A 13036-nucleotide genomic window follows, 5' to 3' on the forward strand; every position below is an offset into this window, starting at 1 on the left:
CCATACATGAACATATATATATTCATTATCACATTTTTTTTCCTGTGAGCTACCACAAGATCTTGTATATATTTCCCTGTGCTATACAGTATAATCTTGTTTATCTATTCTACATTTTGAAATCCCAGTCTGTCCCTTCCCACCCCTCGCCCCCTTTGCAACCACAAGTCTGCATTCTATGTCTATGAGTCTGTTTGTATTTATGTTCTTTTTTTCTTTAGATTCTACGTATGAGCGATCTCATATGGTATTTTTCTTTCTCTTTCTGGCTTACTTTACTTAGAATGACACTCTCCAGGAGCATCCATGTTGCTGCAAATGGCATTATGTTGTCGGTTCTTGTGGCCGAATAGTATTCCATTGTGTAAATATACCATATCTTCTTCATCCAGTCATCTGTTGATGGACATCTAGGCTGTCTCCATGTCTTGGCTACTGTAAATAGTGCTGTCACGAACACTGGGGACACCACCCCTGACTCCTTTGATGTTGCCCAACTCCCAGCTCCATTGTCCGTGTTGCGATCTGCTTTTATTTTGCTGCTTTTGCTGTTCTGTTCTTTATTTCGCCTAACAGAGAAAGAATGAGGTGGGAGTTTGGGGAAAACCTTACTGGCCAAAGTTTTGGAGAAAACAGGGAGTGTTAATCACTTTTCAGCTCCCCTATACAAGATTCGTCTACCATGTGCAAACACAGCATCTGACTCTGGGGCCTGGCTTTTGAAAAAACAATCAAGAGGTTCCACTTTCTTCAGCTGGTTCTACTCATCTCTCTTTTCAGGACCCCAACCCAAAGCCCTGGAAAGTCTTTTTGTTTAAATGTCTTTAACTAAAGTGTCCCATCATGGCCGGTGGGTCTTGTGTTTCATAGCTACCCGGAACCATTAGTAAATTTCCCAGCAGCGAAATAGTGAGAGAAATAGCTCCTCCCATAAAGAAAGTGCTTCTTCTCGCTGCACCAGTGGGCGCAGATGATGGCCAATTTTCACACTAACTTTTCTTCACTTGTACCAAGTTGGCATGTGATTTAATTGAGTCGAATAAATGTATACATTGCAAACTCTCGTCAGGAGAAGATTGTTGGTAAGAAGGTAATTTGAAAGCTACTTTGTTAGGTCATGTGTGCAGATAGAGGAGTGGAAATTGGAATGGAAGGGAAAGAGGGCTTAATAGTCTTGACTGATAGGACCTGTGACTGGAGAATGTGATTCCCAAGGTCATTTTGGAGTTTTGAGCATTGATGGTGGCCGTCTTCTGGTTACTGTTGTCAGAGAGTGAGAGTCAGGGAAGATGTCAGGTTGAAGGGAGAGAACATTCTGAGTTAGAAGTGACTTTGTGTCATCTGAGTGAAACTATCCAGCAGGCTCTGGAGATGTGGGAGGAGAGCTCAAGAGAGGTTGACATTCCTGACGTAAGTTCATCTTTCATCAGCCCTGGTGACAGTTAAAGCCCTGAGGATGAATGGATCTGGGGGGAGAGTGTGGAGGAAAAAGGAAGAGACTGGGGATTTAGTTAACACTTTTTTCTACTTCTCTCTTTAAACATAAGTGCTCCAGGTATATGCTTAGCTCAGCAAGAACTCAGGAATGTATCTATGTGAAAAGGCTTTCAAGAAAAATAAAAAATTAATCTGTAGAGAATAGATTTTTTTATAGGTAAACACATTATTCATATAATTGCTTAAATATTTTCATAATTCCTTATAATAATAGCTAACACTTACTCAATGCCAACTAGAGGCCCGGTGCTGTTGTACCTGTAATAACGCATTTATCCTTGCATAAACTTTATCATAGATAATAACTCATTACTTTTTTTTCTTTTTTGGGGAGGAGGTAATTCAATTTTTTTTAAAAGAAAGTTATTTATCTTTCATGGAGGTACTAGGGATTGAACCCAGGACCTGGTGCATGCTAGGCACGCACTCTACCACTGAGCTATATGCTCTCCCTCCAGTGACTTGTTTTTATAAGTACCTTTTTACAAAAAAGAAAACTGAGGCACACCAGTGTTAAGTAATTTCTCCAAGGTCTTCTTGCTATTAAGTGGTGTCGCTGGGCTCCAAATCCAAGCAGTCTCATTCCTAATAGACACTTGCATCACTATGCCATACTGCCTTCGGTTGAAACTATTCCTCCATAACAGCCTTTGATAGACCTTTGCCAACATGGTCCTGACTTATACGTAGTCACATGGTTATTCTGTTTCATGTGAAGAAAAGATGGTTTTCTTAGGGCTCCATATTGACAGTTTGCTGGAAACACTGTGGATGCTTCTCATCATATTTTTAATAGACCAGAAGATGACCTCTGGTTTGAGAGGAAATATGTTAGTACATCATGTTGTGCAGGAACAAAAGAATGCAGCACAGCAAAATGATCTCGGGTTTACTCTACAGACTGATTGTCAGGCTAAGAAGCAGTGTGACATTTTGAAATCATAAAATGTTTCTATTATAAACAAGTGGAGCTATGCATACAAGTTTAATGCATCTGTGAACTAAGTGTTACACATCTTTGGTATTCATTAGTGTGAGGGTTCGGCTAATGTTCTCCACCGACTCACCAATTTTCTATTGATGTAAGTCATTAGGATTACTTGATCTTTCCAAGTTTCTCAGATTCATTATAGCAGAGTATTTCCTCTTGATGGAGACTTGGGCTGGCTTAACTTCACGATATAACATTCAGTCATTTTAACAATAAGTCACTGAACAATGATTTCCTTCCAGTCAGTGTCCCAGGCAATGTTTGGATGATGGCAGGAAGTGCTTGCAGGAGGATAACACCAGGACATCCACACTGTGAGAAAAATGGGAGAACCAGAGGTGCAAATGGAGTACAGGTGCAAAATGCCTCAAACCAGAGTTCAAGATGGAACGTGGGTCCCAGAACTGATAAATTCTGAATGCATGGGAGCCCAAGACAAGATGATATAGGGCAGAAACCAGGCGACTCTTGCTTCATTTTACAGACACGTCACCTAACCTATACCAGACGTGTCGGATGCAGAGATGACTGTATATTTCTTGTCCTTCAAAGTGTATGTTTGAATCCTTTTCCCGCTTGGAATTGGCGTGGTCACCCAAGTGCTTCTAGGGAGCTGCGTGTTTCTTATTTGTAGGCTCTGTGCAGTGAGACGGTGAGACAGTGATGTTCCTTGCTCTGTGTTTTGTTTTGTTTTTCTTGTACAGGTTGTTTTTCAAGGCCAAATGATTCCAACTCATGCACAGGATGAAGTCATAGCGGTTGATGATATATCTTTCAGCTCAGGCTGCTTGCCTGCGCATGGTAAGAACTTTTTTCTCATTTTGATCCTTACTGTATAATAAATTCAGCGCACTTTAAACACTGTTTAATGACTTTGATCTGCTCTTTATTTTTGCCTGGTATTTTGGGGTGAGCTCTTTCCCGTTGTTCTGATACACTGTGTAACAATGTTAGAGGTGAAGCTAGGCTGTTTTTCACTGATGCTATGAAGAGCTGAAAGGGGTAATTTACTGTCAGAGTTGGAATCTCATAGCAATGTTTACACTGCCTAGTTAAATCTTACCAAGGAAACTATGGGATTCTGCTACGAGGTTGGGAGAAAATTGGCCTCCATAAACTTGAAACTGCCTTCTTGGAGAATCAGTTTGACTATTCTACTGAAAAATGCAAATGAAGAAATATGTTAGTTATAATCTATTTTCTATTTACACTGAAACAACTATGTCAATAAACAACACATGTCAGATCTAAAAAATTATCCACATTGGTTCCTTGATTATATTAAGTGTATAATCAATTCACCATTCACACTGTTCTCAACAGAAAGGTTCAATGTTAAAATGATAAGTTGGTAAAGATGAAATTAACTTTGTCTAATATTTCAATTATCATATATATGTGATTATAGGTAGTTGATAGATTTTTTTCCCTTTGAAATTTTTTTTATGCTATAGTATGACATAATATTATACTGATAGCTATTTTGTGGAGAGAATTTTAAGTTCTAATTTGGTATAAAGATATGGTAGTTGTGACAAATAATATTTCAGTAACAGAAGACATGGGTCCACCTAAGAGAAACCAAGGAATCTTGATAAAGGGTGTCTATATTGTGCTTTGATTTTTAAACAGCACTCCTGCTCTTGTGATAAGCATACAGATAAGTGTCTCTTGCCACTCAGACCAAGAGAGGGTTTTGTAGAAGCTGATGATGACCCCTTCTAAACACTGGAACACATAAAGGTCTCTTTTCACCTTTGTATTCAGTTCTCAGTGTGTATTAGTAAGAAATCACTATATGATAAATTGAAGTACAAATAAATTGAAATTGAGAACGTTAAAGGAACAGACTCTAACGTCCACTTATTCCTGGAAATAAATAATTTAAGTATAAACCTCGATGCCTTTTCACTAAAAGTAGATAGGATTTATTAGATTTATCAGAAGGGAAGCACTGTATCAGTATAGGATATGTTGTTAACTCCAGGCAAAGCTGACTCGACTACCGACTGACCTGCCCGTCAAACCTCCCCTCATAATCCCTCTTCTGTTACCCTGCGGGGTGTTCCGGAGCCCAGAGCACAGCCCTCCTGTGCTGGAGTTACCCCTCTCACTTTACCATGTGTCTTTATACCTCTCGATCTTACAGTTTCTGCAGAAATTGAGGTCTGCCAAACAAAATGATCTCTAAGTAGTTTGATTTATTGCCTAGTCTAGCTAATCACCCTCAAAGGAGAATTAAGCAATGAAATCAGCTATTGGCTGGACTTTCTGAAGGCTCAGGAAATTAGCAATTGGCTGCTGCCATCGGAACTTTGCCTATGTTACAGATTTACACAGGAGAATGCTTGGGGCGTGTGTAGGAGCTGGGGTTGTTTGTAAGAGAGCTCTGCTGTCTTTTAAGATACAAACTTACTCCTCGGAACCAAAGCCACTTCCCTAATGACCACACACTGGGACAAAGGCCAGTGGAGAAGGACCATGGTAATTATTCAGAAGACAAATGCCAGATTTTTAGTAAGCGCTTAAAAGAGCTCCTTAAAATCACTATTGACAGAAATAAACAATAGTAGTGGGAGTGCGAGCACTGGAAAGTTGGACAGTCAAGGAAAAGTTGTGGTCAAATAGAAAAACATCGGTGTCTAGAATTTCTGTGTTAATGTTACAACCATGTTGTTTTGAGGTGTTGTGGGAATCGAGTTTACTGGTGATAGGGCATGAGTTTTAAAGCTACTTGGAAAGGAGTGCTCCTTGGAAATGAATGCTATAATGTATCTGTCTTTTGGTGGTCATTTTGGTTTATAGAAATGGTTCTGATTAAGATACATAGGTTTCCTGACAAGACTTCTTTATTTTCTTGTTTCTTCAAACTGGTGTGCTTTCAAAAACTGGTTCTGGTTTTTGTTTTGTTTTGAGACTAGGGAGCTATTCTGTTACCACGTTTTTGATTTTCTGTGTTCTGATGCTTTGATGTTGGGCTCTTGCTGACCCTGGAGGAACTATCTCTTCCAGAGTGAGCCAGTTCCTAGAGATTGTGAACTAACCATCCACCCTAAAGCATATTTTTAAAATGCAAACCAACCAGTCCAGAGCCCACACCCCAGCCCCCCCTTCAGGCTCTCACACTCTGGGTCACCGTGTACCTGAGTTCATCACTGCACAGGGGTCAGTGCTTGTCTTCCAGGGCCATCTTAAAAATGTACCATGGGCTGGGTGGGTTAAGCATCGGAATTTATTTTCTCATGGTTCATAAATATCTGGGTAAATATAATGTAATATTTTTCCTCTAAAGATTCTTTAATATTCATATGATTGTTGAAAGCAGATATTTGAGTACTTCTGTGTTGGGTTCAAAATTTGTAGCTATGACACAAATGGTAATTATAATATGAAGGTGCGAGCATAGAGGTTCTGTAACTCTTATTACTTCTATGACTTTTGCATTTTATTTGAAATGCTAACAAAGTCTAGGTAGAGTGTCAAACTGAATTGTTCGTATTATTATCCCTAGTGCAAACACTAAACAGATACAAGCAAAGGACCGTGGATACATTAACTCTGAACACATAGAAATATTGAAATGTTGAAATCATCCACCAGCAAGCAAAGGGAAATAGATGATGAAGGCAGGAATGATGCGGGTGGGAGTGAAAGGCACAAAAGGTAATAAAAATAGAGGAGACAAACTGAAAATAAAATTGCTAACCTAATTGTAATCATACAACAATTACATTAAATAAAAGTGATCTAAGCATTTCTTTCAAAAGTTCAAGGCTGTCAGTTTGAATAAAGGATAAGAATTAACTGTATTCTGACTAAAAAACGATTTTAGACTATCATGATATAGGTTAATTAAAAGTAAATGGATTGAAAAAGGTACTGTGCAACAATAAGCCAAAAAAAGGAGGAGTGGCTATGGTGTTATCGAGTGTACTTCAGAACTAGCAAAATTAATAGGGACAGAGAAAGTATATTCACTAAGAAGATGGAACAACCCTAAACTATATACAGTACTACAAAATACATAAAGGGAAAACTTTTAGGACTAAAATAGACAAATACTAGCAAATTTTATATGTTGAACCCCTAACCCGCAATGTGACTATATCTGGAGACAGGTAATTAAAATTAAATGAAATTGTTAGGGTGGGATCCTAAGCTGTTAGGACTGTGACCTTGTAAGAAGAGGAAGGGAGAGAGAGAGGGCTCTCCTTTTGCCATGCGAGGACCACGAGAAGGCAGCCACCTGCAGGCCAAGAAGAGGGACATCGTGGGAGCCCTGCCATGCTGGCACCCTGACCTTGGACTTGCAGCCTGCAGGACAGTGAGAGAATAAATGTCTGCCGTTTACCCCATGTGGTCTGTGGCACTTTGTTATGGCAGCCCAAGCAGACTAAAATGCCTACAAATGAAGATAAATAAATAATATTTTAATACAATCTATTAAAAATCAAACATAATGAAACACAGCGATGATGAATGAAATATAAAAATGCTAAGGACTGGATCTGTATTACTGAATTTTTCAGGCTTTAATAATGCTTGGCATTACACTGCTGAGGCCACAAAGCAAATCTTAAGAATTTTAAAACAACTGAAATCATGTAGACTATGTCCTCGGACCAAAATGAAATTAAACCATAAATGTGAGAAATCTACAGTGACTTGGAAATTAAGTGCTACATTAAATATAAAACATACTTTGAAATAGCCAAATATTTTGACCTGCATGGAAATGAAAATATAACTAATTAAAATATGTGTAATATAGCTAAAGGTGTGCTTGGAAAATAATAGATATAAGAGGAAATTAGTAGATACAAAGTTTTTATTAGGAAAGAAAAAAAGGTTGATCTAAAATCAGTAATTTGACAGAAGCAGAGACGGAATAACACGTTAAAGCTGAATCAAGTAGCAGTAAAATGATATATAAATAGGCAGTGAAGAATCGAATTGAAAAACAGAAGAATGGTAGAGAAAATTATTGAAAGCTGCTTCTTTGAAAAGATAAGTAAAATTTATCTGACCAGGAATAAAAGAGAGAAGTTATACATTGCTAGTATCAGTGATGAAATAAGGGCGAACCCTGGGTACTCTGCAGATAAAAAGATAATAGTAAGAAAGGAATACAAAAGAAAAGTTAAAAATTTATATGAAATGAACAAATTTTTTGAAAATCACTGTGGTATAAGCACTTGACAGTTTATTTTTAAACTGTAATGCAAGTGTCTGACTTAAGCTCTTGGTTGTCAAGGCATCTGCTTCAAAGATGTGTATCTCACATAAACACATTACCAACGCGCTACTAGATAAAAGAGCCAGGCTGCCCCTCCCTGAAGTTGCCTTTTGTTTTAGAGATCTCTGGTTGACTTAAATATCTGACCCTTTGCCACTTGTTTTTTCCCCCTCCTGTGCTTTACTTGCTGCTCTTATGTTTTAAATTAACCAATAAAGAGAAAACCCACAAAACCCTAGGTCTGCCATCCTGCCAATAAAAGCAGGACTCCACCCAAGCTCTTTTTCTCTCTCTCTCTACCTGGGACCTCACTGTGTGGCCTTGATGTGCTGTGCATTCTCTAGGACCTGTGAGTCATAATCTCTGTCTTTCAGAGTTTCCTGGTAGTTATTACTGAGGGCATCTTGCAGTCATAGGAAGAACCACCTGAGCTGTTCCAGCCACAGCGCTGGTTCTCAAAGGGGAGATGTCTGTGGGGAGCTCATGGGGCGCCCAGGTGAGTGCCCTCAGACAATTCTAGCCAATAGTAGTGGTATTGATAGGCTGAGATCAAAACAAAATGGTCACAAATGACCAAAAGCCACGCAAGAAGAAAGTAATAACTTAAGTAGTTTTATGTTTATTAAAGAAATAGGACTCATGGTGAACATTGCTTGTTGAAGAAAACTCCAGGACCATATGGTTTCACTGAAAATTGTATCAAATATTTAGGGAAGAAATGATAACAGTTTCTACTCTATTCCAGAAAATCTAAGTGAAGAGAAGGCTTGTCACTTTATTCTATAAAAGCAGCTTTGTCCCAACACCGACATCAGACAATATTAGCAAACTACAGACCAACGTTTCTATAACAAAAAAAATCTACAACAGAATGTTAGCAAATAGAATCCAGGAATTTATAAAAAAGATAATACATCGTAACTATACAGGGAATGTAAGACTGGCTCAGTGTTTCAGAAGCAAGCAGTATTAACTCACCATGTTAATGGACTAAAGAAGACAAGCACATGATAATCTCAGTAGATGCAGAAAAAGCATTTGACAAAATTCAACTTAAGGGTCATGATTAAAAACCTCAGCAAACTATGAATTTTAAAATAAAGAAAACAGCCCTACACTGGTGGTAGGAATGTAATTCCGTGTAGCCACGTGGAAAACAGTATGGAGATTCTTTTAAAAACTAATAATAGACTTATGACAAGATCCAGCAATCCCACTCCTGGGCGTATGTCCAGAGGAAACTCTAATTTGAAAAGATACATGCACCCCAATATTCATAGCAGCACTATTTACAATAGCCAAGGCATGCAAGCAACCCAAATGTCCACTGACAGATGACTGGATAAGGAAGATGTGTGTGTGTATATATATATATATGTATACATTATACTACTCAGCAATTAAAAATGAAATAATGCCATTTGCAGCAACATGGATGGAGCTGGAGATAATCATACTAAGTGAAGTAAGCCAGAAAGAGAAAGACAAATACCATATGATATCACTTACATGTGGAATCTAAAAAAATGACACAAATAAACTTATTTACAAAACAAAAATAGACTCACAGACACTGAAAACAAACTTATGGTTACCAAAGGGGAAAGGAGAGGGGAGGGATAAATTGGGAGTTTGGGATTTGAAGATACAAACTACTATATACAGAATAAAGAACAAGGTCCTACTGTGTAGCACAGGGAACTATATTCAGTATCTTGTAGTAACCTATAATGAAAAAGAATAGGAAAAAGAATATATATATGTGTAACTATCACTATGCTGTACGCCAGAGACTAACACAACATTGTAGATTGACTATACTTCAGTAAAAAAAATAAGTAAAGGGCATATACATAACCCTACAGCTAACATTATACTTAATGATGAAAGAATGAATGCTTTGCCCCTCAGACTGAGAACCAGGCAAGGATGTCCACTCTTACCCACTTTTGTCTAGCCATCTACTGGAAGTCAACCAGTGCAGGAAGTCAGGACATGTAAGTAAAGGCATACAGTTGGAACAGGAAAAAATAAGTCTATGCCTGTTTGCAGATAACATAATTGTTTATACATAGAATTTATTTTTAAAAAACTTCTGGAACTAGTAAATGGGTTTATTATAGTAACTGTATATAAGATCAATATAAAATTAACTGTGTTTCTATGTAGTGGCAATGAATAATTGGAAACAGAATAGAAAAATGGAACCATTTGTAATACAATCAGTGTAAAATCTTAACATAAATCTAACAAAATACATGCTGCCTCTGTATTCTGGAAACTACAAAACACGATGGAGGGCATCAAGAAAACTTGACTAAATGAGATACTGATGGATTTGCAGATCATGGCTCTATGTCAAAAGTCATAGAAATAAATACGCAAAAGTATAATTTTATTGTTTAAAAATTTAAAAAGAAATTTGAAAAAGAAACAGTAACTTTTTACAATTGGAAAAATTCTGATAGTGAGGAAGCTACCACACAAATTATTAAGTGTAGTATTATTTTTAGGGAAAAAAAATCTAACTTTTTCTATTTGCCCTTTATTATAGAAATATAAACAACTCTGTAAAAATTCTAGATACAAGTATTTTTATGGTTTCTGAATATTTTCTAGTTGGACGATACAACTAAATTCTTTTTAAATATGAAAGAAACATTTTAGATTATTTCCACACTTTCAAACAGTATCATTCTAACTACGGCCCTTCTCAAGATACGGGCATTTACTGCACACTTACTGAAAGGAAGATCTGTTTAGACTTTACGAAAGTAGAAAATATGAAAAAAAAAGGTCAAAGTTTGTGATGGACTAAATAAGAATGTGCTTAATCACCGAGTCTTAAATAACATTGATTCTTGAATAGATTACTTGCTATTTTTTTTAAACAAAGATTCCATGCTGTGCCTCATAATCAGAATATTATGAATATTCAATTTTAGATTGATTTGCCAGGACTTTGCCTTTGTCTCATTTATAATGTTTCCAAATGTACAAATTATCCCTTAATGGGAACCTGAATAATGCATATATATATATATATATTATCCAGTAAGTAAGTGAGGACCTTTTTACCTTTTTTTTAAAATCGTATTAACTTCTAGCTACCTTTTAAGATCTAATGACTATTCATTGAAATCCATTACCAATTTAAGAGAATGATAAAGAAATTGTCAAAAGCCCTTGGAGTAAAAAGTGGATGTCAGTATCTTTTGCTGCAGTGGCCTCCATCCAGGCTTAGACTTTATCCTCCACCATGTGAGAGGGTCTAACCAACTTCACATAACTTGTTTCCACAAGATAAGATCTGAAGGATGACAGGCTCAACATGTGTGGCTTCATTGGTGGAGAGACCTTGCAGTTTTGGGCAAAGTTTCATCTTGCTGATTGTGCATCATTGATGGGGAATTTTAAAATGCTAAAGATAATTTTCTACAGCTGGATTGTGGTGCAGTGTAAGATTAGGGGGGGATAAGGAGGGAGAGAAAATGAATATGACTATAAATAGGACATCTTTAAATAGCTTTGAGCTCTGGGATTGAATGCATTAAAATAAAAAGCTGCCCAGGAGTTTACTTGATTGACAACTTATACCCCCCCATACCTCTGTTTTTATGGTTGTAAATTCCAGCTTGAGGGGGCCCAAAGGTAGTAAAAATGGTTAACATTGCTGAAAGATACTTAATACCAACTGACACAAACTAAAGTTTAAGTTCCATGTAATTTGATACTTGATTATTTTGCTGTTTTTGTTTATAGTACTTTTGTGGGTCTTGTATAGTGAAAAATTAAAGATAATATACAACATTTAATTGAACTTTGGCAAATATTTAATTATGCAGCTCTAGGGGCAGGAGATTGGTAGCCATGATACGAATCTATAAAAATTACAGTTTTAATTGTTTCATGATAATCATTACTGTGTGGTCTCAGCTTCATTTATTGCCCACATATTTGCATCTGCAGTTTTATTTTCAGTGGGTCTTACATTTAGGAGGCTTGGCATAGTCATCATTTATAGCTCCCATTATAAGAAACCACATTCTGGGTACTATTTGTATATCATTTTCATAACCAAAACTTCCATTTTATTTCCAGTAAATAATGTAAATTGGTCTTAGGTCATTTATTTTTTTCATTTGTTAACAAGTATGTATTGGGCATCTATGTTATGTCAAGAATTTTTCTAGACACTAGGGAGACAGCAGTGAGAAAACAGTAACCCCTGAGTAAATGGAGCTGACATATTAGTCAGAAAGAGATACTAAGCAAGTAATTTAAAAAATGTATTTTACGTCAGGTAGTGATATGTGCTATTGGTACAATAAAGCAGAAACTGAGATAAGAGTCCCACAGGGGAGGCAGGGATGAAGTTTTAAATAGAGTGGTCAGGCATGGTCATGTGAAGAATCTATTTTCTGAGTGAAAAAAACAGAACAAAATAAAAAACCCGAGGAGTTGAGGGGTCAAGCCACGTGTTTATTGGAAGGTACTGCAAATGCTGAGGTCTTGAGGCAAGAGGAAGCCTGGTTTGTGTGAGGAAGATCATGGAAAGGACTTTTGCATTTATTTCTTGTGGGATGGACACCCATGTGAAAAGAGGGGGACGTGATCTGACTCACTGCTTGATTAAGCTTTAACGTGTTCTTCTTGTCATCCTTTCTTTATATGGGCAGCTAAATGACAGGATTTGAGGTCAGTCTTTTTTCGTACCTAACAAAAACCCTTATATCTATTAATTTCCTTCCAAGCACTGCTACAGTTAAATGGTATCAATTTTAGTAAGTTATATTTTCATCTTCATTCAGATCAAAATACCTGGTCATTTCAAAGTCTGTTTTACTTAAATGTACAATTTGATTTCCAAATAAATGTGGATTTCTAAGATATGTCATTCAATTTTATTTTGGTCTGAGGATTTTAGAGATCAGAATGGGGCAAAATAAGAAGTTTTTACTATAACTCAGAAAGACTGATGTTCCCTGGACTCAAAATTGGTAGTAGCAGTGGAGGAGGTAGGATATAGTGGGATTCTGGATGTGTTTTATAAATCAAGCAAAAATTTGCTTAAGGACAGCAAGTTCAGTGAGAGATGAGTCATGGATGACTCCAGATTTCTTGCCTGAACTAGAAAGATGAAGTTGTCATGGATGGAGATGGGGAACATGTGGGAGGAGAAGTTTCAGCAGAGAAAATCAGAAGTTTAGTTTTTGGCATATTTCTTTTGAGATGCGTGTCATTTATCCAAAGAGGGGTGGCCAAGTCAGCAACAGGGTATCTGTGTCAGAGTCCAGGGGAAGGTCTGAATT

At 37.1% G+C, this 13036-nt stretch overlaps 1 protein-coding gene across 2 annotated transcripts in view; it reads left to right on the plus strand.

Moving 5' to 3' along the window:
* Positions 1–3207: 3207 nt before the first annotated feature.
* The window catches only part of MALRD1 (MAM and LDL receptor class A domain containing 1), a 406987-nt gene continuing 397158 nt past the window's right edge, over positions 3208–13036 (plus strand). For both annotated transcript variants that reach the window (XM_031444727.2, XM_064479367.1), the window contains exon 1: positions 3208–3289. In XM_031444727.2, coding sequence (XP_031300587.2) covers positions 3211–3289 — 79 coding nt within the window. In that variant the 5' untranslated portion in view covers positions 3208–3210. The remainder of the gene's footprint in view (positions 3290–13036) is intronic.

This window comes from Camelus dromedarius, chromosome 26, assembly GCF_036321535.1.
Source record: "Camelus dromedarius isolate mCamDro1 chromosome 26, mCamDro1.pat, whole genome shotgun sequence".
Classification (NCBI taxonomy): Eukaryota; Metazoa; Chordata; class Mammalia; order Artiodactyla; family Camelidae; genus Camelus; species Camelus dromedarius.